The sequence below is a fragment of the Onychostoma macrolepis genome, chromosome 11 (genome assembly GCF_012432095.1).
Source record: "Onychostoma macrolepis isolate SWU-2019 chromosome 11, ASM1243209v1, whole genome shotgun sequence".
In the NCBI taxonomy this organism is placed as follows: Eukaryota; Metazoa; Chordata; class Actinopteri; order Cypriniformes; family Cyprinidae; genus Onychostoma; species Onychostoma macrolepis.
This window is the reverse complement of record NC_081165.1, coordinates 9,942,038-9,969,918: the sequence shown is the minus strand read 5'-3', so window position 1 is coordinate 9,969,918 and position 27,881 is coordinate 9,942,038. Positions and strand designations below refer to the sequence as shown.

Here is a 27,881-nt window from a genome sequence, read left to right as displayed (position 1 = left end):
GGAAGGTTACTTTTAAAAAAAATGTTAAAACAACTTTGGGACTGGCTACATGTTGCTCATGAGAAATCCACAGTAAATGCATTAAGTAGCAACTCTATCTCTTAAATGCTTGTGGAGAAATTAAATTCAGAAATATAATGATTTTTGATGTATAAGAGCACAACGTTATATAGGTCTGTGTAGAACTGAATGAGAAACATTTGAGTCACTTTTTATAAGGTCCAATTCTTGCCATCAACAAACCATTAATTATGACTTTTGCCTCAATAAACTCCTGATTAGCTGCTTATGAACAGTTAATAAGGTACGTTTAGGTATTGAGTATGATTAGGGATGTAGAATATGGTCATGCTGTATAAGTACTTATAAACAGCCAGTATGTTAATAACAGGCATGCTAATAAGCAACTAGTTAATAGTGAGAATTGGTCCCTATACTGAAGTGTTAGAAATATTGATAGTAACTTGGCAAATTCGAGCACAGTTTGAGCACAACTCAATGGTCACATGAGTGCAACGGAGAAAAAAAACAATAGCAGAAGTCTCTATTTCATTTAAAACAAAACAATTGAGACATAAAGAGCTCTTTATGTGTGTGTGTTCCTTGCTATAATTGGAAAACCAGTGGAAGCAATAATAGAAACGGTTATTTTTTATCAGTTACTCATGCTGACCAGTCAGTCTCCTCGTAATTTGCTCCACAAACTTTATTCCACATCTGGAAGATAACCTTCATTTAATAGACAGAGAGAATATGAGGACAACCCTGAGATGTGGCGAAGACAACGGCATTATGTAAGTTTATGAGTTCCTTAGGATGTGAATATGACAGATATTATCACCTCAGCCTAGACAGCCAGCATTTCCTCTCAAAGCTAAATTGTGTATTCAGGAGGAGCAATTGAGGTTTGTTGGTCTTCTAACTCAAGTTAATTTCCTTCCTCGGCTGTGAAGCCATACTTCTAGAAGGCGATTGAAGATAATTGCGTGATTGGGCCTAGGAGAGCTGCATCAAATCAGAGGTTTTATTGCTCGTTTGAGATAAATGGTGCCTGGCATATAGTGACGGCTGCAGTGACGCACAAAAATGTCCTAAGCAAAACATATCATATATCATGTGCTTGGATCCGGTGATGTTAATGGCTCCGTGTAAGGGAGCAAAGTATCGAGAGACAACAAAAGCTCCTTCAAGAATTTCCCCGTTGTTTGTATTCAAGCTGGGATACAATTTCAGAGCCCTGTGATTATAAAGAAGTGCTCTTTGCCTTTCTTCTCCGGCTTTGAAATGGAAATGACACAAAATTCCCTGTCTAGATAGAAATAACACATGGGGAGAATGAATATGCACAAACGCCGCCCTGTATTGTGCATGGTTCTTGTTAGTCAAAAGAGCTGCTGTGCTTTAATGGTGACAGGAAGATGAGAATGAGGTCGACCCAACATGGACACCAGGGTACAGGCCCGGGGCGGCGCAGCTCTCTGTTCAACCTCTTCACCATCTGCCCTCTTGCTATCTCTCGCCTCACTGGAGAATGAATAACCTCTGTTCACACCGCTAGCGAGCGCTTCTCAGTGGCATTCATACCACCGACGGATTTATCGCTCAAAACAAAATGCTGGATGTTGTCAATGAACTTACGCAACTTATGTGTGAAACGTTCACGAGTTTTCAACAGGGATGGGAGGAAAGACCAAAATCTTAAATCACAGTATGAGTCAATTTATACTACGGTATTTAATTACAACGTAGATATTTTTGCATGAAAAAAAGTTAATTAATAGTTAAGAAATGATATACGTCTTATATTAAAGTTCCATCAAGTTCCAAATAAAACAAAAAAAACTATAATAAATAAATAATAATAGCTATGTGTTATCAACTATGTGTTATTTATAAAGTATTTTAATCATTCTCTGATTTAATTAATTCATATTTTAAGTATTATATTTTAAACATTATTTAATAATAATAATAAACAAGTATATACATTTTATTTACTATATGATCATTTTAAATGCTAAATATACATTTTTAAATCTTAAATATGATTTTCTAAATATATAATGATTAAATCATAAAATAATTTAAATGTTTTACAAATATCACATTGCTGATTGTCATGAATTATTTTAATTTTACTTTTTTTTTTATTTGGAATGTAAATTATATCTATATAAAAATATCTATCTATCTATCTATATATATATATATACATACATATATATATATATATATATATATATATATATATATATAACATTTATTAATTATTTTATATATATATATATATATATATATATATATATATATATATATATATATATATATATATATATATATATATATATATATATATAAATAAATCACTTTATATAAGAATTTAGTAAAAGTATCAACATTAAACAAGTTTTTAAAAATGTATTGCTCTGTTTCTGATTGAAGGAGCCATTGTTAAATACTGTTGCACAAATAGTGCTTGTGAGCACATATACATTTCTGCATTAATATGGTAAGGTGCAATTTTGCTCAAAGACCAAACATAAGCATCTAAACTCTGAATACCATGTGGTACATATCCTCACACCACCCAGCCCTTGTATGCCCTAATCAGCAAATTGCATGTTGATATGTAAGCTTAAGTACTCAAAATCACGTGCAATTGAAATGAGTAATTAACATTCAGCTAATTACATTCACAGAGAGACACATGCTCTATTGTAGTAATACAGGCCATGTGCAAATTATATAACGACTTTCAGGGTGGAGTTTTTAATTTTAAGTTTGTTGTATTTTGGTGCACCAAGCACAACTAGATAATCAGTGATCATTTTGATACTATACTTGTAAATATTATTTAAAAATATATAAAAATGATAAAATGCTAAAAAATTGACTGATCTTAACAGCTGCAGATTGAAAACAGTCAAAATACACAAAACCTTCTGTTTTGCCTTCATTTGGGAGTTTCAACCCTCTCCCTCTTTATAACTTGCACACTGAATAGTCACTGAGAGAAAGAGTGAGAGAAAAAGAGAGATACACTATTGATCTGCACAGACTAATTTTGCTGTTTAAAGTCTCTATAGGGCACTTATTGATTTACTAGAAATAACTTATATGACTGAGTGCTTATTGATCGAGCGTGGTTTCAGAGCGCTGATGACATCACTATAAATCTGTGAGTGATTACAGGAGATTAATGGCCTGCTAACTAGACAAATAATTAGACCCTCATAATTTAACAGTTCTTTATTACACGGCATATGGCACAGAGAGACAAAGGTTGTGCGTTCAGTGTATTTTAATTACTATGGGCAAACATCATTTATTGTGTGCTGTGTATTTTATCTCTGGCTATATATGCATATATACATAAGCTTAACATGTCTGTCTGTAGATTGTCAGAGCTGCTATTGTTGAAGAGAAATGCAACCGTTCTTCAAATAAAAGAAATGATCTAATAAATAGACTTATAGCATTAATGGCATTTGCCAAGTCAAACATTGCAAAAAAAAAAAAAAAAACCATCTAACTACCCCCACAACTGTCTAGCAACACACTAAAAACCACCCAAAACACCTTAATACCTTTATTTTACAATAACAAAAAAGACAAAAAGATGTACTTAATGCACTCAAACCAGGAAGAATACCCTAGAAACTGCACAGCAACACAATAAACATCAAAACTGAAGAAGCGGTGTAGAAACATACACACAAAACACTCACAAAAGCCTAGAACCATTTAAAATATCCTAACAACTGCTTGGCAACGGACTAAAAACCACTTCAAACAGTCTATCAACAGCCTAGCAACACACAAAAAAATACTCAGAACAGCCTAGCAGCAACATAGCAACACAAAAAAACCACTCAGAACAGCATAGCAACTGCATAGCAACACAAAAACTTAAAACAGCACAGCAACACAAAACAACTTTCAGAACAGCCTAGCAACTGCATAGTAACACAAAAAACACTCAGAACAGCCTAGCAACTGCATAGTAACACAAAAAACACTCAGAACAGCCTAGCAGCTGCATAGCAACACAAAAAAAACACTCAGAACAGCATAGCAACTGCACAGCAACACAAAACACTCAGAACAGCATAGCCACTGCATAGCAACACACAAAAAAAAACACTCAGAACAGCCTAGCAACTGCATGGCAACAATAAAATCACTCAGAAAAGCACATCAACCACTTAGCAACACAATAAAAACACTCAGAAAAGTCTAGAAACTGTATAGCAACACAAACAACACTCAGAACAGTCTAGCAACTGCATAGCAACACAAAAAACACTCAGAACAGCCTAGCAGCATAGCAACACAAACAACACTGAACAGCCTAGTAACTGCATAGCAACACAAAAACACTCAGATTAGCTGTATAGCAACACAAATACACTCTTAACAGCCTAGCAACTGCATAGCAACACAAAAAACACTCTGAACAGCCTAGCAACAGCATAGAAACACTCAGAACAGCCTTGCAATTACAACTACTCCGAACAGCTTAGCATTAAGAGCGTTAAGCAGCACTCACAAAAACGCATTCATCTAGTTTGCTCAGTGTTTGACACATGGTGAACAGCTAGTCACAAAGGTTTAGCCTAGCTTAGACAAATTGTTAATCAAGATTTGGCTTCAGCTTTCATGGAACTTGATCATATCCCACATCTTAGAACCTGTAGTTTTGACAAGGCTTTACATGTCATATATGATTTCAATTATGACCCAATTTCTTTGCATCTGAAGGCAAGTCAAGTTATTTAAAGTGACCCCTGGATTGTGGGATGACTCATATCATGGAGGGCTGACACATAAAACCTATAATAATACACAAACACTACAAGTTAGTCACTGTAAAGTCCCCCATGTGTTGCATGTGTCTATTTGTGGTCATTTACGGCCAACTTCCTCTGTTCAATCCTTTCATTTTGGCATTTTAAAGAAAAACAAACTTGTTCTCAGATCAGTCTTATCTCAGTGAATATCAGGGTGAGGATGTGCCACCCACAGTGCAAACAGAGCTAGTCACCCAGCAGCTCTGAGGTGGTTAGTCTGTCAACACACTTTTATTTCTATAAATCATCGCTCATTGGGGCCATTTATGGGTCATAACTTCTGTGCAGCCTCTAGCAAACCAGCATGGGACCGGTTCCTTCGACGAAGCACACACCGACGTGTTAAATCCTGCACAGAAAACTATTTTACAGTTGGCTAGTCATTTAGCTATATAGCTTTATTGTCTGTGCTGTTGCTTATACAGACTCTGTCCAGAAATGACATACTCATTTTTTTTAGTTGTAGTCATATAGAAAAGAAAAATCACAAATTTGAGAAAGGGGTGTCAAACTCATTTTAGGTTGAGGGACAGATCGGAGAAAATATCCCCTCGTGCAGACTGAATTACCTTTGTTTTGTTTAGTTTGCTAACAATTATGCTAATATTAATCTCAGCCTCAGACGTCATGCCCACGAACCGTTGGCTGAACATCTGATGCATATCACACTCAAAATTGGAAACACTTCAGGAGTTCGAAAATTCTTGTCATCTGATTGGTTGAATTCTGCAGGATTTCCAGGAGATGTGTGTCGCGTTCTTTAACGTTCCACCTGAAAACAAACCCCCTCATGGAGGAAGAAAGCTGTGACAATGATCGCTTATCAGTATCAATTACAAGCTGGGTTTTCAAAAGTATATAAAATATGTGAAGTTTGCGGCATAGTTACTGTGGGAACAAATTCACGCCCCTAAGCATGACGCGGCACAAAACGAAACATGATTGGTTGCTTTACCTGTCAGTCATATGGCCTCTTGGGCGGGCCTTGGCCATTCAAAGCAGCCAAGGTTCCCAAACCTTCTGCCGTCAGTCTGAAGGTCTGGCTACGTGAGACGACGTTAAAATTAACCATACAAACAACAATATAATTAACAAGAAAACTAGAAAAACTAGGTTTTTTTTTTGTTTGTTTTTGGGTTGGGTTGGGTTCCAAAGACGATGCTAGGGAATTTCAGGGGTGTGTGATATTGGCAAAAAAGTCAATAATTTATTCATTTATTTGTTTGTTTGTTTGCAAAGTGTGTTTTTGAGCTATTAAGCCTGTCATGGACAAATAAATATAGAGTATATAACTTGTATAATATACAGCATTTGCATGTCTCTAATCGTTTCAGAAGTCGAAAGGCATTGATCATAAACTCAAACATATCTCATCAAATTTTTGCAATGCAAAATTTCCTTAATCCAAAAAATGTATATAATAAATATAATATAGTATAATAAAATATAATAATATAAAATAGGAGTATGTTATTATAATATTATATATATTTTAATTAATATATTCTAATAAAATATAATATTATATATTTTTTCATTAATATATTAATAATAAAATATATTATACAATAATCACATGTCTCCTATAGTTTTAGAAGTGTGTGATGTCTCAATAACAAAAATCTAATTAACCTATTAAATTTTTCCAAAACACAGTCATCTTAATCCACAAATATAATATAATATTGTAATCACACATCTCCCAGTTTCAGAAGTCTGAAATTAAATCAATGACCTCAATGTAAACTCTCTTTAAAATCTTCTATCCAAATCTTAATCCAAAAAATGTATACAATATAATATAAAAATAATACACGTCATCACACATCTCAGAAATCAAGTCAGTTATCTCAATATAAACTCAAACATTCAAAATAAGTTATCTATAAGTTATCACATATATTTTTCATATATTATAGTTTATAGCTTTAGCCTTTAAAAAAGATCAAAGTATTACCATAAAAAGACATCCGAGGAGAAACGCAGATGCACAAAACAATTACCCAAAACCCTATTAAGTCTCCTGAGCTATGAAAGAGCAACCACTGAACATAAAGCAATCAAAAATGCACAGGTTAAATCAGTAGTAAGAGAGAGACAGCTTAGCAAAAGCACTAACGTTCATGTGTGCCTCATCCGGGCTCGTTCCCAGTAATGTTTACAATAGCTAGCCTGCTGTTTGCAGTAAATAAAGGAAGGTCTTCACAAGAACGTTGCCCAACATTTCAAGCTAATCCAGTTTTACTCATTAAAAGGGCAACATTTTGACTTCATATCGAACAAAAGTAAAATGCTGTTTTTACAGGTCGCTAAAGATTTTGATAACAGCTAGAGCCTGCTAGCAATCGTCACAGCAGGAGGGAACAAACCCAACACATCTAAAGAGCAACAAAATGACCATGTAGTCTCGATAAAAATCACAGATTGATCCTTCTCACCAGGCTTAGTTTCTTTTCACGTAATTGTGAGCCAGCTGTACGATCACTAGCACAACTTTTAAACACATTTAGCTGATAGTTGGCGGTTGTGTTTTGTTATAGCTTTTTTAGACAAACACTAGAGCCATTGTTTTAGCTTGACGCCTGAACATTTTTTTTTGCTTTGTGCATCTACATAACTAAAGAAAGAGCTTCTTGTAGTCAAACAAGACATCTCTGGCGCTGGTCATAGCGACACGTACAGTGAAAACAAAAGGTCGTCTTTATTGCTTCGTCTAAATGGGACGGGGAACGGCAGGCATTTACTGCTGGTAGGCTTTCTAAAAATATATAATCACTCCCTCCCCCAGATTTATGTGCATTTTGGAGTCACGTCAACTGTTTACTCATGTAATGAAGAGCATACGAGCAAATGAAGGAAAATTACATGACACCAGCACTAACAACATTACTAATGCATCATTCACAGCTTGCTCCTTTCCAGTCTAATGTGGCCATCAAAGTAATATGCATCTTTATCTATGTCCACACATGCCGTGAAGCCAAAGGCAATGACAAATGGCCCTTCCTGTCATGTCATTTTCAGCTCTGCCGAATATTAAGCTGTCTTCGTGTCCATGGAACCCATTTGTCTTAGTTTAGTCGTACGATTTTCAGCTTGACAGGCAGGAATATTGTATCGGGGCGATACGCGTGTGAGGTATCGCCATCCGTCTTGAGGGGGACGTCTCAATTTCGCAACCGCCAGGGCCGGACGGGCCGCTGTACGAAGTCAGTTACAGTGCATTCAATCAACCACTGGCTCCAAATAATAAAATGACTAGATAGTCACTGGTGCCCAAAATGAAACATTTAGGAACCAAATTAATTTTAGTTGTCAAATAATAGAATCTCTCAACATAAGTGGTTGTTCAAAAGCAAAGTTCTCCCTTAAATTCAACCTTACAATACAAGTATACACTGTCAGAAATATGCAATATTTTATGTTTTTAAGCTGTTTGTCAGAGCATTATAAAGTTATGAAAAGGATTTTAGTATATTAACACTATTTCAGTTAATTTTTTTAAACTATATATATTCATAAGTTCAATCTGGAAAAAAAAAAAATTGCCGAAGGGATGGGAGGAGCCTGACAGAGCCGGAGGGAAGAGGCACAGCCAGAGGAGTGGAGTCCCGAGGCGCAGGATGGTTGACAACAGACCAAGGTAGAGCCGGAGGGACGAGGGAGCCCGGCGGAGCCAATGGACAGATGGGCCACGGTGGAGAGGAGGGAGCTAGGAGCCATGGTGGAGCCGACGGGTCAACGGGCCGAGGCGGAGTCTGGAGCTTAGAGGCGGAGTCAAGGGATACTCCGACCACGGTGACGCTGGAGGATGGCAGTCCCGTGGAGCTCGCACCACATAGCTGGTTGGCTGAGGGCGAGCAGCGGGGCTGCCAGACGACAGCGGAGGAGGAGGCAGGAGCGGGTGGGAGGGCGTGTATTTGTGAGCCTGCGGGCTTTCAGGCCTGAACTCAGGAACGGGAGCCTTCTCTGGGCTTAACTCAGGAACGGGAGCCTTCTCTGGGCTTAACTCTGGAAAGGGAGCCCTCTTCTCTTTCTTGGTGTGGCACAGTCGCCGCGCCATACTCCGCTCACCCTCAGCCACGGTGCAGGGGGTCCTCGAGAGATCTGTCCCCCTGCTCCAGCAGGAGGAGGAATTCCGGGAGGGTGAAGGGATCCATTCAGGGAACATAACGGGAAAAAAAGACACTGGGTGAAAACGGAAAACAAAACGGAGGGTAGACACACGGAGGTTACTGTTTTGGTCGGGTCTTCTGTCACGGACTGTGCTGGGAGGAACACGAGGGAAACGTGGAGTATAATCAATAGTCTTTAATCCACAGAACACAGGGTACATCCACAAGGAAACGGCAGGAAACACACAAACATAACTAGTAGACCCGAACAAACACAAACTGAACAGACTGGGGCTTATAAAGACAGGATAACGAGGGACAGACAGGTGCGGGGAACCAACTAATAATCAAACTAAACAAAGACAGGAAGAAGACCAAATAAGGCAAAACAGGAACTGAAACACATGACTAAACAGGTCCAATCCTGACACATCTCCTCACCAAATCAATGTCATAAAATCACAAATTGATGAATATAAAACTTTCCTGTCCATAGCAAGTTGAGATTTCAATTTTTCTCCACAAATGCATAAATATTTTATTCACATTCTGTAGCACTGTGAACTGACAACTCAACAGTTAAACAGATAAGTCAGAGTGTTTCTCTTTTATTTTTGCCTTCCTAAAAGAACAGGCTTTGGCGGGAAGGATGTTTTCCAGGAGGAATCCAGTGTAACTGCTTGTAGCGGTGCCATTCTGAAAAACAAGGGCAACGCTGTGCTGGCATATTGTGAGTTGTAAAACGGCACTGAAGCATGCATCTGAACGAGCGCTCCTGTCACTGAGGCGTAAACTCATCTGACCGCAGGACTGAGCTTGGCCTGTCTTTATGTGGTTTGGGTTTGAGTCATAAATGAAAATCTGGGTTACCTCCTAATGTAGCCATTAAAGCATTATTGCACAGGCAAACCATCTTTAGATGATGGACATGAAGCTTCTGATGGACAGGTAGGCTAATTTAATACATTAGATTAGACTGAACCTGGCGACAAATGCATCAGTTGTAAATGTACCGAATATGATGCACAGATGAGAAAATTATCTTTGGAATCACCCATGGGAAAGACTAATCACAAATGACATCTTTTCAGTATCTCACTTGATTTTCCTATACAGCAACAACAGACATGGTATGAAAGCAAATCAATCTCATCTAATTCTTCATAAAATAAATAAAAATAAAATGGTTCAACATAAAAGCAAATATTTCTCAAATTCTTCAAAAATAAAATAGGATGTTAAATATGAAAGAAAACACTTTTTAAATAAAATAAAAAAATCAAAGATCAGTTCCTTCCAAAAAATATAATAATAATAATAATAAAATAGGTTCATTATGATAGCAAAAACTTCTAAAATCCCTCAAAGAAGGATGTTCAATATGAAAGTACTTTTTTTAATAAAACAAAACAAAATAAAATCAAAACAAAACAAGAGGTTTAATATCAAAGTGTGATTCCTTCAATAAAAAAAAACAACAAAACAAACAAAAAAATAAATAAAATAAATAAACAAAAAACAGGAGGTTCGATATCAAAGCTTGATTCCTTCCAAAAATAATAAAACTAAATGAATGAAAATAAAGTGAAATAAATGGGAGGTACAATATCAAAGCTTGATTCCTTCAATAATAATAAAAAATTCGGAGGTTCAATATGAAAGCAAAAACTTCTTAAATTCTTCTAAGGTAAAATAAAATAAAATTAAACGAGACAATATGGAAACTAAAATTTCTCAAATATAAATAAATTACTTTTGTTTATTGCTTTAGTACTCTGTCAACAATAATCTCATTTGTATTAAACTTATCTCAATAATATCTTAATTATCTCAGATTTGATAGGTCTGCAATCTAAACTCAATATGTTAATTCAAGTTCTTCTAAGACTAAATCCGATCTGCTATCCACATTCATTCTGTAGTTGAATGTACTCTTAATGTACATCAGCTATTGAATCGTTCATGTCTATGTTAATTTTAGGAGAAAGAACTGTTACAAGGATCCTTATCTGAGAAAATGATGTACCCTGAGCTATGAAGGAGTCACCTGTGGACAATCAAATTCTCCTCTGGCCATTTCCACACTCATATTTCTACCCATGAAGCCACGGAGACTGAGACATTATTGTTTTTTTTGTTTTTTTTTTAATAAACAGACACTATCCACAGCTCTGTGAGAGATCATGATTCATTACTATAGCAGAACAAAAGTAAAACACACTTTATTGCTCTGACCAGTGTGTGGAAGGGGACTCTTCTCCTCATTAATCCGTCTAGACCCCCAACCGGTCCTGTTTATTCCACTTCCACTGTGTCCTCATGACTTCCCCAAAACTAGCACTCAAACAGAGCAATAAGGAGAAAGAGAGCAATCTGTGTTTCCCCTAGTTAGTCATTCCACCTTTTACTGATTTAACTCAAGCAACTGCATGGCTAAATTACACGTCTGCTCCAAACTGCTATCGTTTTCATTGGTTTTACTCATTTTACTCAGAATACCGGCAAATGTTGAGGTAAAACATGTCATTATCTGTTGCCTTTCATTATCAACTTTAAAGACAGCCCCACAGTTTCAGGCCTGAATGGTTTTACAATTTTTAACACCAATGTCTCAGCAAATCATCTCAAAAGTTTGGGAAAATAAAAGCCAATACAAGTGACTCTGGACACATTGAACACTGGATTCCTGTTTTTTTCCTCTTACTGGAGTAGCACCTTTATTCCTCCTGAGACGACATTACATGAGTGCACTTCCAGATGAATGACTCAGTCGATCCCCTGGGCGTCTGACAGGATCTAGGTCATCATTTTACAGACACATATTGAGAGAGTCAAGGGTTTGTACAAAATATGATAACTGTTTCTGGATGAGTTGTTTTCTAGAAAAGCTGCAATAAGTGCAGATCAAATCTTCAAATATTTCAAATGCATGAATCACATTGTTTTTCTTTCTATTTGAATTGATCCCCCCAATTCTTATAGTGCACAATTCATCAGTGAATGTTATTTAATTAAACAAGGGGGATTACTGATATCAGAAAAGCTATTAAATATTGTGATGTTATAGCTGTTAACCATTAAATCCCTGATATAAAATTCAATGCTATTTTGTGTAAAAGTAAATTAAGTTAAATTACAAGTCAATTTAGGAATCATAGCATTATACTTTATAAAAGTGTTTATTTTTATTGATTATTAAATTAAACTTTTGATTATTAAACTATTATTGTTACTAAATTGTTTATTTAATTTCAGATTAAATTTTAGTGAGAGCTATTGGTAAATCTAAATGTAAATCTAAAATGCAAAAAAAAAAAAAAGTCAGAAATGAGCATGCAACTTTAAATATTTTATATCAACCAATATATATTTAAATTAAACCAAGAATTAAATCAATAAACTAAAAAACTTATATTACCCAATAACCAATATGGTGCATATATATTATGATAAAATGTAAGACGTAAGACACAACCACCAAAATGAACACAAAATAAATATTGTATATTAAAAAATTATAATAATTTTGGCATAGAAACAAAGTTTCTCCGCATTTGTGAGAAAGTGCCTTACAGTGAACACGCCAAAATCAATAATAACAATGACACAGAGGAAGAAGCCTGAGGAAATATCCTAATATGCATATATATATATATATATAATTTTCCAAATCAAAACCCTGGTATTTCCCGAAAAGCTGAAAATGAGAAAAATTTCAGCGCTACTGCTGATTACCAGTGACATTTCCTCTGTACAATTACAAGCAACAAGCTGTCATTTCTTTGTGCATGAGACAAGGATATCCTTTTTCACCTTCCAATCAAATCACAACACTATTCAGCACCACCAAGGTCTCCTCGTAGCCGTCTCTGCATGCTCTCTCCCTGGACAAAAACTAGCATTTGATCGGCCGCAGTATTGAATGAACCAAACCCACGGGTGCCTAAGCATCAATTAAAGTGTAGGTGAAATGATTTCCCTCCCTGTACCTCAGTACTCAGCCTCCACAATGCACTGACGTCGCTCCGCTGGAGGGCTTAACCGTGTTCGCCAGAGGCAAATGTCATGTTGTTTTCTCATTGTTCAATAAATGGACTTGGTGGACAGACATCTGTGCAGTAATGCCAGTACTGTAATTGCAGTAGCAAAGCCAGATGGGAGAAAAACCATCATTTTTAATGTCGCAAACAATCTCTGCAGGGCGTGCGAATGCTTGAAAAGTTTCATAACGCATTCAATAACCAGACTCAAAACTAGTTTTGAACTCCATTCTTTGAACAATAACCACATGATGATGACCTTGCGGCTGGACGATTCTTTGGGGAAACAAAAAGGGGTCAAACCCGAAATCAAACGCCATGTGACTGTCACTTGCGGCTATGAGTGGGAATCTAATAGGCAGATGAGTCAAAAAAAAAAGCCTTTATGTTTTCGCTCTAGTTTGGACGAACGCAGAAAGGGCGATTTCTTCTGACACGCAACCGTAGAGAAAGCAGCTTGAGACATCACTGTTGCACCATCAAGGGCGTCCCGCTGCCAAATGATGGGTTTTCCCGCTCAGAGCTGAGGGCCAAGTTGATCTGGCACGAGAATGAGAGCAGATGCCATTTGATGATGGCAAGCCAGAACGGAGCAGCCAAACTCTGTCAGATAGATCAGAATCTTCTCATTATTTTCTCACATCTTTTCATGTGGGAAGTCGTGTTCCCAATCAAAACCGCCGTACCCCGCGGAGTGTCCAGTCTACGGAGTCTGTGGAAAACGAAATTAGGGTTTGTTTTTCAGTGTGTTTTGCCATGCAGGGGTTCTGGTTGCACTTTTCGCTTTGTATGCGTGGTCGTGAATGAGACCTGCATGGATATTTGCCTTTTGGCCAGGCACACAATGTGCCAGTGTGTGCTCTCTGGTCCGTGCAAAGCCAGATCTGTAGTCTGTAAAGAAGACAAATGGGGCGCATCCTGATTTGGAATGCATTCCTGGCAATGAGCAATTAAGCTGCTCTGGAAAGAAAGAGTGAAAGAGGAGAGAGAAGGTGGATCTAATCAAAGTGTCTTGTTTGTCTGCTATTTTATAAAGGGAAATTTATTACTACTGCTCAAGCCTCAATATTAAACTTTGACGGACGGATGGCTAAAAAATAAATAAATAAATCAGAGACCAGAATATCACAGAGGCTTAAAAGGATAGTTTATCCAACAACAACAACAGCAACAACAACAAAAAAAAAGGTAAAATTTTGATATTATCAATGGTCACCAAAACAAACCAAACAGTTGACAGTAGCCATTGGCTTTCATAGTACATTTTCCCGTACACTGAAAGTAAATGGCTACGAACAACTGTTTGGTTATCAACATTCAAATATCTCCTTTTGTGTGCAAGATGTTTGGAACAACTTCAACTATTCCTTAAAAAAGACTCAGCAACCACAGAGCAACACTATGGCATCATAGTGGTAGGAGTGTGCGATACTGACGAAAAATGATATCTCAATGTTTTTATGATGAAGATAATTAAACAATATTTTACTTAGTGGTTTTTTTAATACACTTAATCCACCAGTAGGTAGCGCCTTAATGAGTGATTCATTGAATCATTCATTCAAATGATTTGTTCAAAACTACTGATGCATTTAGAAACGAAGCAAGTGGCTGTCTTTATGAATGAAGTATTGAATCATTGACTCTGTATTCATTGAGCAATGCTGCTCTGAGATGCACAAATGTTCTGATCCAACTTTATTTGATCGCAGAAACAGAAAAAACAGGCATTGTTATGTTTAAAACGTAATTCACTCAATATTAACTCCTTGTTTTTTGAACTGTTGTATGAAGTTAATAAAGGTGAAAAACACTTTTGACCACAGTGTCAGTCCGAGTCCCAAAACACAATTGTAGCCAATCAGCAGTAAGTGGCCGTGTCTTGTAATGATAGCGAGAAGAGAGTGCTCAATTTAAGTGCACAGGACGGATATTAGCAGATCGACTACAGAGATACAGATAATCGAAAAACAGATAATATTTTGTCTAAAATGTAACTCACTCAATATTAACTTCTTGTTTGTTAAACTGTTGTATAAAATCAATACAACACCAGCGATCGTGCTCACGCACCAGTACCGAAACTGACACTCTTGTGTGATTACTTCTCTATCATATAATCGAACGAAGGTCCATAAAGGGATTTTTTTGTTTCATAATTTGAAATATAGGGGCATTAACTATGTTATAACAGGCTAACAGTTTGTTTGTTTTTTTGCACTCTACTATTTGAAAAAAATGGCACTCTTGCTTGCATGATATAACTATCATATCCTATAGGCCTAAAACAATTTTGCAAAGTCAGTGAAATTCTATAATGTTAGCTCGCACATCCTTAGAACAACAACTATAATATTATCATAAGACTTTAAATATTGCACACTCCTACATGGTGGTGACGTTTGCACTCAAATTGTCTTCAGGAAATGAAAAGTCTACTTTTATCAGCCTTTTGTAGCAAACAACAAGCACACACAGAAAGGGAGGTTAAACATTCAGTGCCTTTGCACGTCTCACCAATGTTAATGCGATCTTTGATCTTAGCGTCTGGCGGGAGATGGAGAGGGGTAGTCAAGGACAGCAGGGGCTTTTTGGTGGAGGTTTGGCAGCACAGCTGTGCCTCACTGGTTCATCCACAGACTCATTCAGAGGTCAATACGTATCAGACTGCAGTGTTCTGCTTTGCTAATAGTGCAGAGCTAAATTAAGAGTCACCGCTACCTATCGACTCATTCTGGGAATGTAAGCAGAGATCGACACAACAGTGAGAAAATTACGTATTGAGTAACTGAACAACTGGAAGGAGAGGAAGGGCAAACAATGTGATTATAAAGACGACAGAGTTAGATTCTAATATGATATGTGTGTCATTATAATTTTAACTCGAGGGTCAGATCAGAAAAAATATCACCATGAGGAGTGCATGGCTGTATGCACAACATGCCCTTTTGAAGCTTATATTATAATAATGAATGAATTTCATGCTACATTAGTTAATAATACTAAAAGGTGCCCATGGAGTTTACTAATTTCATTCACCAGAGGCCTTAGGTCACATACACATGCAGAATTGATAATTAGAGAAAACAAGAAACTTTATGAGAAAACTACTCCTGCTCCATGGATTTTAATAAGGCATCTAAAGCTGAATACTAACACAAAGGTAAAGAGAAGAAAATCGAAATGATATACAGTATAATGAAACTAGGTGTGCGATGTTAACAAAAATGTTTCTCGATTTCTCAATTTTTTATTATTTTTCCGATAACAATAATTAAACAATATTTTAGTTTTTGTTATAGTTTTTGTGCAGTGCTTTGGCTTGTTGAGGCCTGTCATGGATAAATAAATATGACACTAAAACTGACAGTAGGTGGCAGCAAGTCCCATCTAAATGAGTGATTCATTGAATTATTCATTCAAAATGGCTGATTCATTTAGAAATGAAGCAAGGTTTGTGAAGGAACTGCAGGGCAAGAGTTTAATGAAGAGGAAATTAATTAAATCATAAAAATATAAAATTTAAAAAATATATGTGTTTTAAAATAACATGAATCAAAATAAAACACTCACTAAAAAATATATATATATATATTTTATTTACCTGCATGTTATGTGACCATTAACCAACGTCAGAGGACGGTGAATATTCAAATGTGATACTTAATTATTAAAATATTTATTTTTAAATCTCAGGGGAACTTCAAGTAAATATATTAGTTGAAATAAGTTTAGATGACAAAAAAGTTTGGGAATCCCTGCATAACATGTAAATAAGAAATAATGTGAATTAAAAGTAATAACCTACTGAGTGATAATTCAAATGAAAATGTTCCTCAATCATTGATGCAATGTTGAAACACTTCTTAAAGGGATAGTTCACACAAAAATGAAAATTCTGTCATTAATTACTCACCCTCGTGTCGTTCCAAACCCGTAAGACCCGTTCATCTTCGGAACACAAATTAAGATATTTTTAAGGCATTCCGAGAGTTTTCTGACCCTCCCATAAACAGCAATATAATTAACACGATCAACATCCAGAAACCTAGCAAGGAGATCGGTAAAATAATCTATGTGACATCAGGGGTTCAACCATAATTTTTTACGATTACTTTTCATATGCAAAGAAAACAAAAATAATGACTTTATTCAACAATTTGTCTCTTCTGCGTCACACTAGCGCCATTTTGGAGAGTATCTACTGAACGTAAACAGCGTATGCTGTTTTGTGTCAGCTGCGCCACGCACACACATAATACAGGTGCTGGTCCTATAATTAGAATATGATCAAAAAGTTGATTTATTTCACTAATTCCATTCAAAAGTGAAATTTGTATATTATATTCATTCATTACACACAGACTGATATATTTCAAATGTTTATTTCTTTTAATTTTGATGATTATAACTGACAACTAAGGAGAATCCCAAATTCAGTATCTCAGAAAATTAGAATATTACTTAAGACCAATACAAAGAAAGGATTTTTAGAAATCTTGGCCAACTGAACATGAAAAGTATGAGCATGTACAGCACTCAATACTTAGTTGGGGCTCCTTTTGCCTGAATTACTGCAGCAATGCGGCGTGGTATGGAGTCGATCAGTCTGTGGCACTGCTCAGGTGTTATGAGAGCCCAGTTTGCTCTGATAGTGGCCTTCAGCTCTTCTGCATTGTTGGGTCTGGCATATCGCATCTTCCTCTTCACAGTACCCCATAGATTTTCTATGGGGTTAAGGTCAGGCGAGTTTGCTGGCCAATTAAGAACAGGGATACCATGGTCCTTAAACCAGATACTGGTTGCTTTGGCACTGTGTGCAGGTGCCAAGTCCTGTTGGAAAATGAAATCTGCATCTCCATAAAGTTGGTCAGCAGCAGGAAGCATGAAGTGCTCTAAAACTTCCTGGTATACGGCTGCGTTGACCTTGGACCTCAGAAAACACAGTGGACCAACACCAGCAGATGACATGGCACCCCAAACCATCACTGACTGTGGAAACTTTACACTGGACCTCAAGCAACATGGATTGTGTGCCTCTCCTCTCTTCCTCCAGACTCTGGGACCCTGATTTCCAAAGGAAATGCTAAATTTACTTTCATCAGAGAACATAACTTTGGACCACTCAGCAGCAGTCCAGTCCTTTTTGTTTTTAGCCCAGGCGAGACACTTCTGACGCTGTCTGTTGTTCAAGAGTGGCTTGACACAAGGAATGCGACAGGTGAAACCCATGTCTTCCATACGTCGGTGTGTAGTGGTTCTTGAAGCACTGACTCTAGCTGCAGTCCACTCTTTGTGAATCTCCCCCACATTTTTGAATGGCTTTTGTTTCACAATCCTTTCCAGGGTGTGGTTATCCCTATTGCTTGTACAATTTTTTCTACCACATCTTTTCCTTCCCTTCGCCTCTCTATTAATGTGCTTGGACACAGAGCTCTGTGAACAGCCAGCCTCTTTTGCAATGACCTTTTGTGTCTTGCCCTCCTTGTGCAACGTGTCAATGGTCGTCTTTTGGACAAGTCAGCAGTCTTCCCCATGATTGTGTAGCCTACAGAACTAGACTGAGAGACCATTTAAAGGCCTTTGCAGGTGTTTTGAGTTAATTAGCTGATTAGAGTGTGGCACCAGGTGTCTTCAATATTGAACCTTTTCACAATATTCAAATTTTCTGAGATACTGAATTTGGGATTTTCCTTAGTTGTCAGTTATAATCATCAAAATTAAAAGAAACAAACATTTGAAATATATCAGTCTGTGTGTAATAAATTAATATAATATACAAGTTTCACTTTTTGAATGGAATTAGTGAAATAAATCAACTTTTTGATGATATTCTAATTATATGACCAGCACCTGTACATAATAAATATACACAGTATACAAACATAAATTATGTAAACAAAAACTTTTATTTTGGATGTGATTAATCGTTTGACAGGACTAATATATACAGGCGCATCTAAAAAAATTAGACTATCATGAAAAAGTTCATTATATTTTGTACCTTATTTCAAAAAGTAAAACTTTCATATATTCTAGATTAATTACATGTAATGTAAAACATTTCAAAAGTTTTTTTGTTTTAATTTTGATGATTAAAACTTACAGCTCACGAAAGTAAAAAATCCAGTATCTCAAAATATTAGAATATTTACATTTGAGTTTCTATTAAATGACCATGCCTACAGTATAAATTCTGGGTATTTCTTGTTCTTTGAAACCACAATAATGGGGGAGTCTTGGCAATGGTGCAGAAGACAATCACTGATACCCTCCACAAAGAGGGTAAATCACAGATGGCCATTCCTGAAAGGGGTGACAGTTCACAGAGTGCTGTATCAAAGCATATTAAATGCAAAGTTGACTGGAAGGAAGAATTTGGGTAGGAAAAGGTGCACAAGCAACAGGGATTACTGCAGGCTTGAGAATCAAGAGTCATGAGTCACCACGCTCAGACGTCTTCAGGAAAAGGGCTACCAAGCCACTTCTGAAACAGAAACAACGTCAGAAGCATCTTACCTGGGCTAAGGAGAAAAAGAGCTGGACTGTTGCTCAGTGGTCCAAAGTCCTCTTTTCAGATAAAAGTAAATTTTGCACTTCATTTGGAAATCAAGGTCTGGAGTCTGGAGGAAGACTGGAGAGGCACAGAATCCAAGCTGCTTGAAGTCCAGTGTGAGGTTTCCGAAGTCAGTGATGATTTGGGGTGCCGTGACATTTGCTGGGATTGGTCCATTGTGTTTTATCAAGCCCAAAGTCAATGCAGCCGTCTACCAGGAGATTTTGGAGCACTTTATGCTTCCATCTGCTGACAAGCTTTATGGAGATGCTGATGTCCTTTTCCAGCAGGACTTTAGCACCTGTCCACACTGCCAAAACTACTTCCAATTGGTTTGCTGACCATAATATTCTTGTGCTTGATTGGCCAGCCAACATGCCTGACCTGAACCCCATATGGAATATATGGGATATGTTCAAGAGAAAGATGAGAAACAGTCGATCCAACAATCCAGACGAGCTGAAGGCTCAATAGTGCCTCAGCAGCGTCACAGGCCGATCGTTTCCATGCCACACTTCACTGATGCTGGAGTTTGTGCTAAAGGAGCCCCGACCAACTATTGAGTGCATAAATGAACATACTTTAAAGAACTTGAACTTTTCTGTTTTGCAAATCCTTATTTTGATTGATCTTAGGAAATATTCTAATATTTTGAGATACTGGATTTTTGACTTTCATGAGCTGTAAGCTCTAATCATCAAAATTAAGACAAAAAAAAACTTTTGAAATGTTTTACTTTACATGTAATGAATCTAGAATTTATGAAAGTTTCACTTTTTGAAATAAGTTACAAAAAAAAATAAAAAATAAAAAAAACAACTTTTTCACGATATTCTATTTTTTTGAGATACACCTGTATATATACATATATATATATATATATATATATACATACATATATATATACATATATATACATATATACATATACATATATATATATATATATATATACATATATATATATATACATATATACATATACATATATATACATATACATATATATATATACACACACACACACGCAGTCATGGCCAAAAATATTGGCACTCTTGAAATTCTGTCAGAAAATGCAACACTTCTCAGAAAATTGCTCCAATTGCAAATGTTTTGGTATTCACTTGCTTATTGTTTTTGTTTGCACTGCAACAACACAAAAAAACAGAGAAGAAAAGTCAAACTTGATCAAATTTCACACAGACCTCGAAAATGGACTGGACAAAATTATTGGCACCTTGTCGAAATTGTAAGAAATTATTGCTTTTCAAGCATGTGATGCTCCTGTAATTTGTATTTAGACACACCTGTGGCAAAAGTTGACTCAACCTTTGTTCTTGTGTGTCACACTGAGCATGGAGAAAAGAAAGAAGTGTAAAGAGTTGTCTGTGGATTTGAGAGAAAAAATTGTGAAAAAATTAATGAAAAATTACAACAAAGGATTGTTCTTTTGTTTTTATGGTGGATAAAGAACCCCGATTAACATCCAAACAAATTAAAGCTGATCTGCAGACACAGGACAATGACCCGAAACACACTTCAAAAAGCACTTGGTTACAAACAAAGCGCTGGAGAGTTCTGAAATGGCCAGCAAAGAGTCCAGATCTGAATCCCATAGAACACCTGTGGAGCAGTTTGCAAAATAAGAGTGGTCCAAAATTTCAGTAGAGAGGTGTAAGAAACTCATTCAGGGCTACGGGAAGCGACTGATTTCAGTTATTTTTTTCCAAAGTGGGTGCTACCAAATATTAAGTTAAGGGTGCCAATAATTTTGTCCAGTGCATTTCTTGGGTTCTGTGTGGAATTGTATCAGATTTGACTTCTCTTCTCTTTTTTTTTTTTTTGTGTTGTTCCAATGCAAACAAAAAAAATAAACATGCGAGTACCAAAACATTTGCAACTGCAACAACTTTCTGAGAGAAGGGTTGCATTTTCTGACAGAATTGCAAGGGTGCCGATATTTTTGGCCATGACTGTATATATATTATAAATATATAGATATATATTATAAATAAATAAAATAAAGTGTATGAAATTAGCAAAAAACTTCAATGGATTATAATTGGAGATTCTGGAAACATTTACCTCACTTTTCTATAGTGCTGGCCTGACTTTAGTGAAATCAGTCTGGTGAAAATCTAAATGTGTACAATCATGTTAATTGTGTTTTAATTCTGATTATGCTATTGAGCCCACATCTATATCAGCCATTAAGAGCTTCAGCCACAGAACAAAAGAGCTGATTGACTGTTACTCCAGCAGATTATGAGCTCAGTCCAGCAATCATAATCTGACATCTAGATGAAACGTTAATGTATGCGGTTAAAGATGATTACATGAACATGAAAACCACACATCAGCTGTCTTGAGTGCTTCTGCACTATGAGATGGTAACCAGCTTTAACACACTGCTGTTTACTGCTCTAAGAGGCTTTGTGTACCAAATCGGCAGATCACACTGGCTTACATGAAGCAGCAACTAACCTAACAAGCTAGTGCCAGTAACAGACTATCACTGCATCTGCAACTAGCTATTAAACCACACCAGTTTGGCTAAAGCACGATCATTAGAACACATGAGATGTGCAGCTTCTCCATCACCACTTCTTCTTCAGTGACTAGCATGTGCAGCTCTTGTAATCCCTCCGAGGTCTGCGGTGTCTCGGGTGATCTCAAATCAACAGAGAGCGGCCCACACCAGGAACACAGAGTCCCTCAGCCTCCATATGCCACTGCCCACAGACCAAACCAAAAAACACCTTATTAATAGATTCCCTGCCAAAGAGAAGCCGCGTCCCCACGGGGCGTAGTGAGTACAGAGCGCCGAATGAGTCACGCTGAGAATTCCTTCAGCTTCTTCAGACGCGTCTGGAGGAGATGGCATCACGGCGGAGGATAGGTGGCTCTATTTTGAGTCACCGCGATTCCCGGCGGAACCGAGGCACGTAGCAAATGCAAAAGGCAGCGAGGCAGTGGCTGATGGACGGGGTCGGTCAAATGAGACGAGAAGGCTGTGAATTAGTTGAAGTACATGAAGCATCTTTGGGAGTCAGTAAGTTGGCAGCACATTAGTAAAGTCAGACAAACGCAAACTCAGTTTTATCAGCAATAGCATTAGAGAGATGAAACTCTCTTTCAGAATAAGAATTAGAATACATTATAGATGGAAAAATCAGCCACCACAGGAAGTTTGACAGAGAATATAAGGTCACCTCTCCGGATGATTCGGTTAACATCTGCTTATGACACCCTCACATCTTTGGAGGGTCCCTGGAGTTCAGGACGTAATTACACTTGGATGAGATTTTGGATTCAATCAGAGTGAATATAGAAGCGGGAGAGAATATCAATAAAATATTTCCACTGTGTGTGATTAATAGTAGGAAACTGTAAGAAATCGAGATTTTTAAAAATCATGTTAATATTCTGACCTTTGAATCACAAAGTCTTTGAATTCACAAAGACTCGTTCAGACATCAGTTGTTGGCACACATGAGGTTAAAATAATTGCTGGTTAGCTGGTCAATGATAAAGCATTTATTTTCCTCAATTAATAGCCATATATTAAAAAAGTAAATATGCGACCCTGGACCACAAAACCAGTCTTAAATCGCTGGGGTATATTTGCAGCAATAGCCAAAAATACATTGTATGGGTCAAAATTATCGATTTTTCTTTTATGCAAAAAACCATTAGGATATTAAGTAAAGATCATGTTCCATGAAGATATTTTGCAAACTTCTTACCATAAATATATCAAAACTTCATTTTTGATTAGTAATATGCATTGCTAAGAACTTCATTTGGACAATATTTAGATTTTCTCAATCTATTTAGATAGAATATATCTAGAAATATTTAGAACATTTGCACCCTCAGATTCCAAATTTTCAAATAGCTGTATCTCTGCCAAATATTGTCCGATACTAACAACCCATACATCAATGGAAAGCTTATTCATTCAGTATGTGTTGTATATACTTGTCAAGATGTATGATGTATATACTTAAGACTGGTTTTGCGGTGCAGGGTCACATATATACTCCAAATGTCATCTGTTTTTATAGCTATATATATGTAATTAATTTAAAAGATTGGTTTTAAATGTAAATGTGTACATTATTTATATTTTTATATATATACATATACATATAAAGTTATCTAAAAATATTGCTATTTATAAAATAGTCATATTAAATTATTGTTAATACTACAAAATACAGTGTTACAACAAAAGATTGCGACAAACATTGTTTCATGCTAGAAACAGTAACATCCCATAAATACGATGTAGATGATGAGATTATCCAGACAGACACTGGTCTGCATTTCATCAGCCCTTTGATGGGACAGTAAGGAGCAATAATTGTCTTATGAGAGTCATGTTTCAAAGACAGAAAGACTAAATCATTATCCTTAGCAAAAACAACCACTATAATCAAAGAGAGGAAGAGAACGCGAGGCAGTGGAGGGGGAAAACACCACCCACAGCTGACAAGGGAACTTTTTTAGCACTATTAGTATTTATTTTATTATTTTGCATTTCTGTTTCAGAGTCATTTGAGAAACAATGGCGCTCTGAGACGCAGTTATTTTAGGGGGAGCTGATGCTAATTAGCAATGGGAGTATTGGCTAGTCTCCCACTTTCAAAATAATTAGTAAAGCACACAGCACGATCTCACACCCGGAATTAAACGAACAGCGCTGGAACCCTTAGCAACCGCTCTGCCTGGTAACGTAGGAAGAGAATACGAGAGATTTTGATAAGCTCCAGTGAGACGGAGCTGAACTTCAGCTGTGGAGAAATTTTATATCATTAGACATCTATTAATTCTGTCTCTTTAAACAGAGTGTTAGTCCATACACAGCAACCACTTTATCGCTTATAAGGGACGTAATGTGCACTTTTCAAGTGTATTATAGTACATTTTTTACACTTTATTAGTGAAGAAGTCTTGCACCAAAATGATCTTCATTTTTACCCTTTCTCAAACTAACAAGAATATTGAATGAGTTGCATTATAGACACAATATTGTTTTTTTGGTTTTTTTTAATAGTTCCAAAGTCTGATCTGAACGTTTGTGCATCTCAGAGCAACACTGCAGTGTTTTGTTCCTCAATGAATCTGTTTTTGAATGAATCATGAGTCAGTGATTCTATGATCCATTCATAAAGACAGTCACTTGCTTCGTTTCTAAATTAATCGGTTGTTTTTAACAAATCATTTAAATGAATGATTCAATGAATTACTCATTTAGACAGGGACTTGCTGCCACCTACTGGCGGTTTTAATGTTATATATTTTTATCCATGACAGGTCTAAACCAGCCAAAGTACCAGCACAAAAACACACTCAGAAAAATATTGTTTAATTACAGTACTGTTATTGACAAAATCCCCCCAAACACAGAAATTATGTCAATATCGCACATCCCTAGTTGGACAGATTTGAACACAAATTGCTCAGAGGTTGCTCTTTTAGCTCATGAATCATAAAGTCTCAGGTTGTTCTCCAAAAATTCCCTTGGGGAGAAAAAAACAGGCACAATCGAGTCAATAGCTGACCTATTCTAAGCAAGAGTATAGAGCTACAAAATGATTGCAGATAGCAGCTCAGATCATTTCTACTTGGAGGAGTTTAATGAGAAACATTTCAGTTCATTACTCTGACTTTTGATTGCAGACTTGTTATATTGGAGCTTTTGTGTACACAACACCAAACTTGGTGCTCTGACAGAACATAAAACAGCAAGAGATGCCAGAAGAGATGCAAATCTCTCGGAAAAGTTGTAAACATTCAAACTCAGATTCTTCAGCTAAATTTTAAAAGACAAAAACACAAGAGAGTCCAATAAAATCACGACAGCTTTCATCTAGAGAGCACAACAAAACAAATGTCATCTTCTCAAATAAAATAACCAATATATTAACTCACATTGTTCTTGCATCCTCCACAGGACTTCTGGTCCAGCGACATGAATAAGATGAAGAACTTCAAGAGGCGTTTCTCACTTTCTGTGCCACGAACAGAGACGATAGAGGAGAATGAGTTTACTGAACAGATAAACCAGCTCAACATCCACTGCAATGACGGTACGGCTTTGCTTTTGACGTTGCATCTCCCATTCAAAGCACAAGAGTCTGATGTGAGAATCATGAAACCCACAGAAATAAACAAGACTTATGTGACTTATTATATAGATCATACCTGATGCTACAGTGATCAGATGCTTTATTTACTCACTTGAATCACCAACCATTATTTTATCCAGGAAGTGGTTCAAATCTATAAAGATAGGTCATCGTTTCAACAAAGTTGAAAACAAATGAGGAGAAGGGTAAATATATACTATGATCAAAGATAGTCCTATCCAGCAGAATTCGATTTCTCAGAGGACGCCTGAGTGAAAAAAACAGATTCGGATGGCATTAAAAAAAACAAAAACAAATAAAAATTCTGTGAAACACACATGTACCTGACCTGAGGGAAAACTAGTCCCATCCAAACAGGGCTTTAGTTTATAATCCCACAATATGAACTGTTTGTTTTTCATTAATTTCATGCATAATCAAGAATTTATAATAACAAAAGACATTTAATCCTAATTTTGGCATCTACGGCTTGTTTCCTTTGTTGTGGTCTTTTAAATGGAATAAATCTAGAGGAAAAAGTGTAAAAATTGTAGGTTTATTAAAAACATGAAACTTCACACATTATCTTGCATAACGTGATGGATCTACGTGTGAAACTGAATTTTCAGAAACAAATGATGATCTTTGGGACTTAATTTTATTCATCAGGTCAGCAGGAGAGAACTATTATTAGTTATTATAATGATTATTATTATTGTTAGATTCTGTACAAATAAAACTATATATATATATATATATATATATATATATATATATATATATATATATATATATATATATATATATATATATATATATATATATATATATAAACATTTTCGTTGCTTGAAATAAAGATGAAGTAAATTAAAATATAAATATCAGATAAAAAAAAAAAGTAAAAACCAAAGTAAACATGAAATTAAAACTGAAAATAAAAGTTAATTTCAAATGTTCATAAAAAATATAGTAAATATATGTATTCCAACAAACTACTGATTCTGACTGAGGTGGAAAAAAATCTTTCAATACATTTTGATTTAAGAATAACACAACTTTGTTCTTTTAAAGTCAACCAAAGACATTCCAAACCTATTTTACATCCATGAAGGAAACAGGACATTCAACCAGATAAAATGTAGGGTGGGACATTTTATCCAATGGGAACTGGTTAAACTTATGAATTGCACACAATAAAACCAGGAACATTTATTAAGAAAGTAAATACTGTAGCGTCAATTTTGAAGCATCACCAAAAGTCAACTGAGGCTACCTTTTGCAATTCAAAGCTTTCTGGATTGTTCTCAAAAGGAATGAGATCTCACCAAGAGGCCGAGAAAATGAGTGGCCCATAAGAGTTTGATAATCTCTCCAAGAGATGGAAGAGAGATGCATCTAGCGGCCTGCGAGGACCTCGGGGGTCAAAACCGCTCAAGAGAAGATGAGGAGGAAACGGGATTCTGACCCTCCAGCGTCCTCGCTCTTCGTTCACAGTGGTGCTTATCTTTGTGCCTACATTATTAATGCAGTGGTAATAGTACAATTCTGCTCCGCTCTCTGGCTCTATGGTCTTAACGCCTTCTCAAGTCAATATTAAATCGAATTTCAAGGGAGAGACTACAAGCAAGACCACTTTAAGAATTTAAGACTCTGTCAAAGATCTACAGGGGTTTTTGCACACCTTCGGTCTTGCGATATAAATCGATAATGCTTGTTATTGGCCAGTCTGCATCTTGTTTTAACTCTAAAGAAAGAGCTTTTATACTCTTTATTCTGGATTACAATCAACTTTATGAACAAAAAGCAAAAAAAAAATTGTAGCAAAAAATGAAGAATATATATTATGTTTCACTTGGAAACGCATTATATTATGGAAGTGTTGTGTATCCTGTTTCATGTCATTTATAAAACCAGTGAAATTTTCAACCTTCATGTGTGGATTTATATAATTTTAATCATCAAAATAGAGGTCCAAACCACAAAAATCAAAAATGCCTCTTCTGTCAAAAGGTGCCTGGCAATATTATTTTTCTAACTTCGCCCTGGTTCCTGCACAAACTGTAAAAATAGAAATAGTGGAATAATGGTACCAAAAGAAAGCCGCAATTAATCCACAGAGATGTTCTCCAGCTATTTTAAAATTCGGAAATGAGCTAAAGCTACAAATATACCCTACCATTCAATAT

At 36.3% G+C, this 27,881-nt stretch overlaps 1 protein-coding gene across 1 annotated transcript in view; it reads left to right on the top strand.

The window, feature by feature from the left end:
- The window catches only part of cdk18 (cyclin dependent kinase 18), a 74,992-nt gene that overhangs the window by 2,198 nt on the left and 44,913 nt on the right, over positions 1-27,881 (top strand). The window contains exon 2 of the mRNA XM_058790581.1: positions 25,521-25,656. Coding sequence (XP_058646564.1) covers positions 25,539-25,656 — 118 coding nt within the window. The 5' untranslated portion in view covers positions 25,521-25,538. The remainder of the gene's footprint in view (positions 1-25,520; positions 25,657-27,881) is intronic.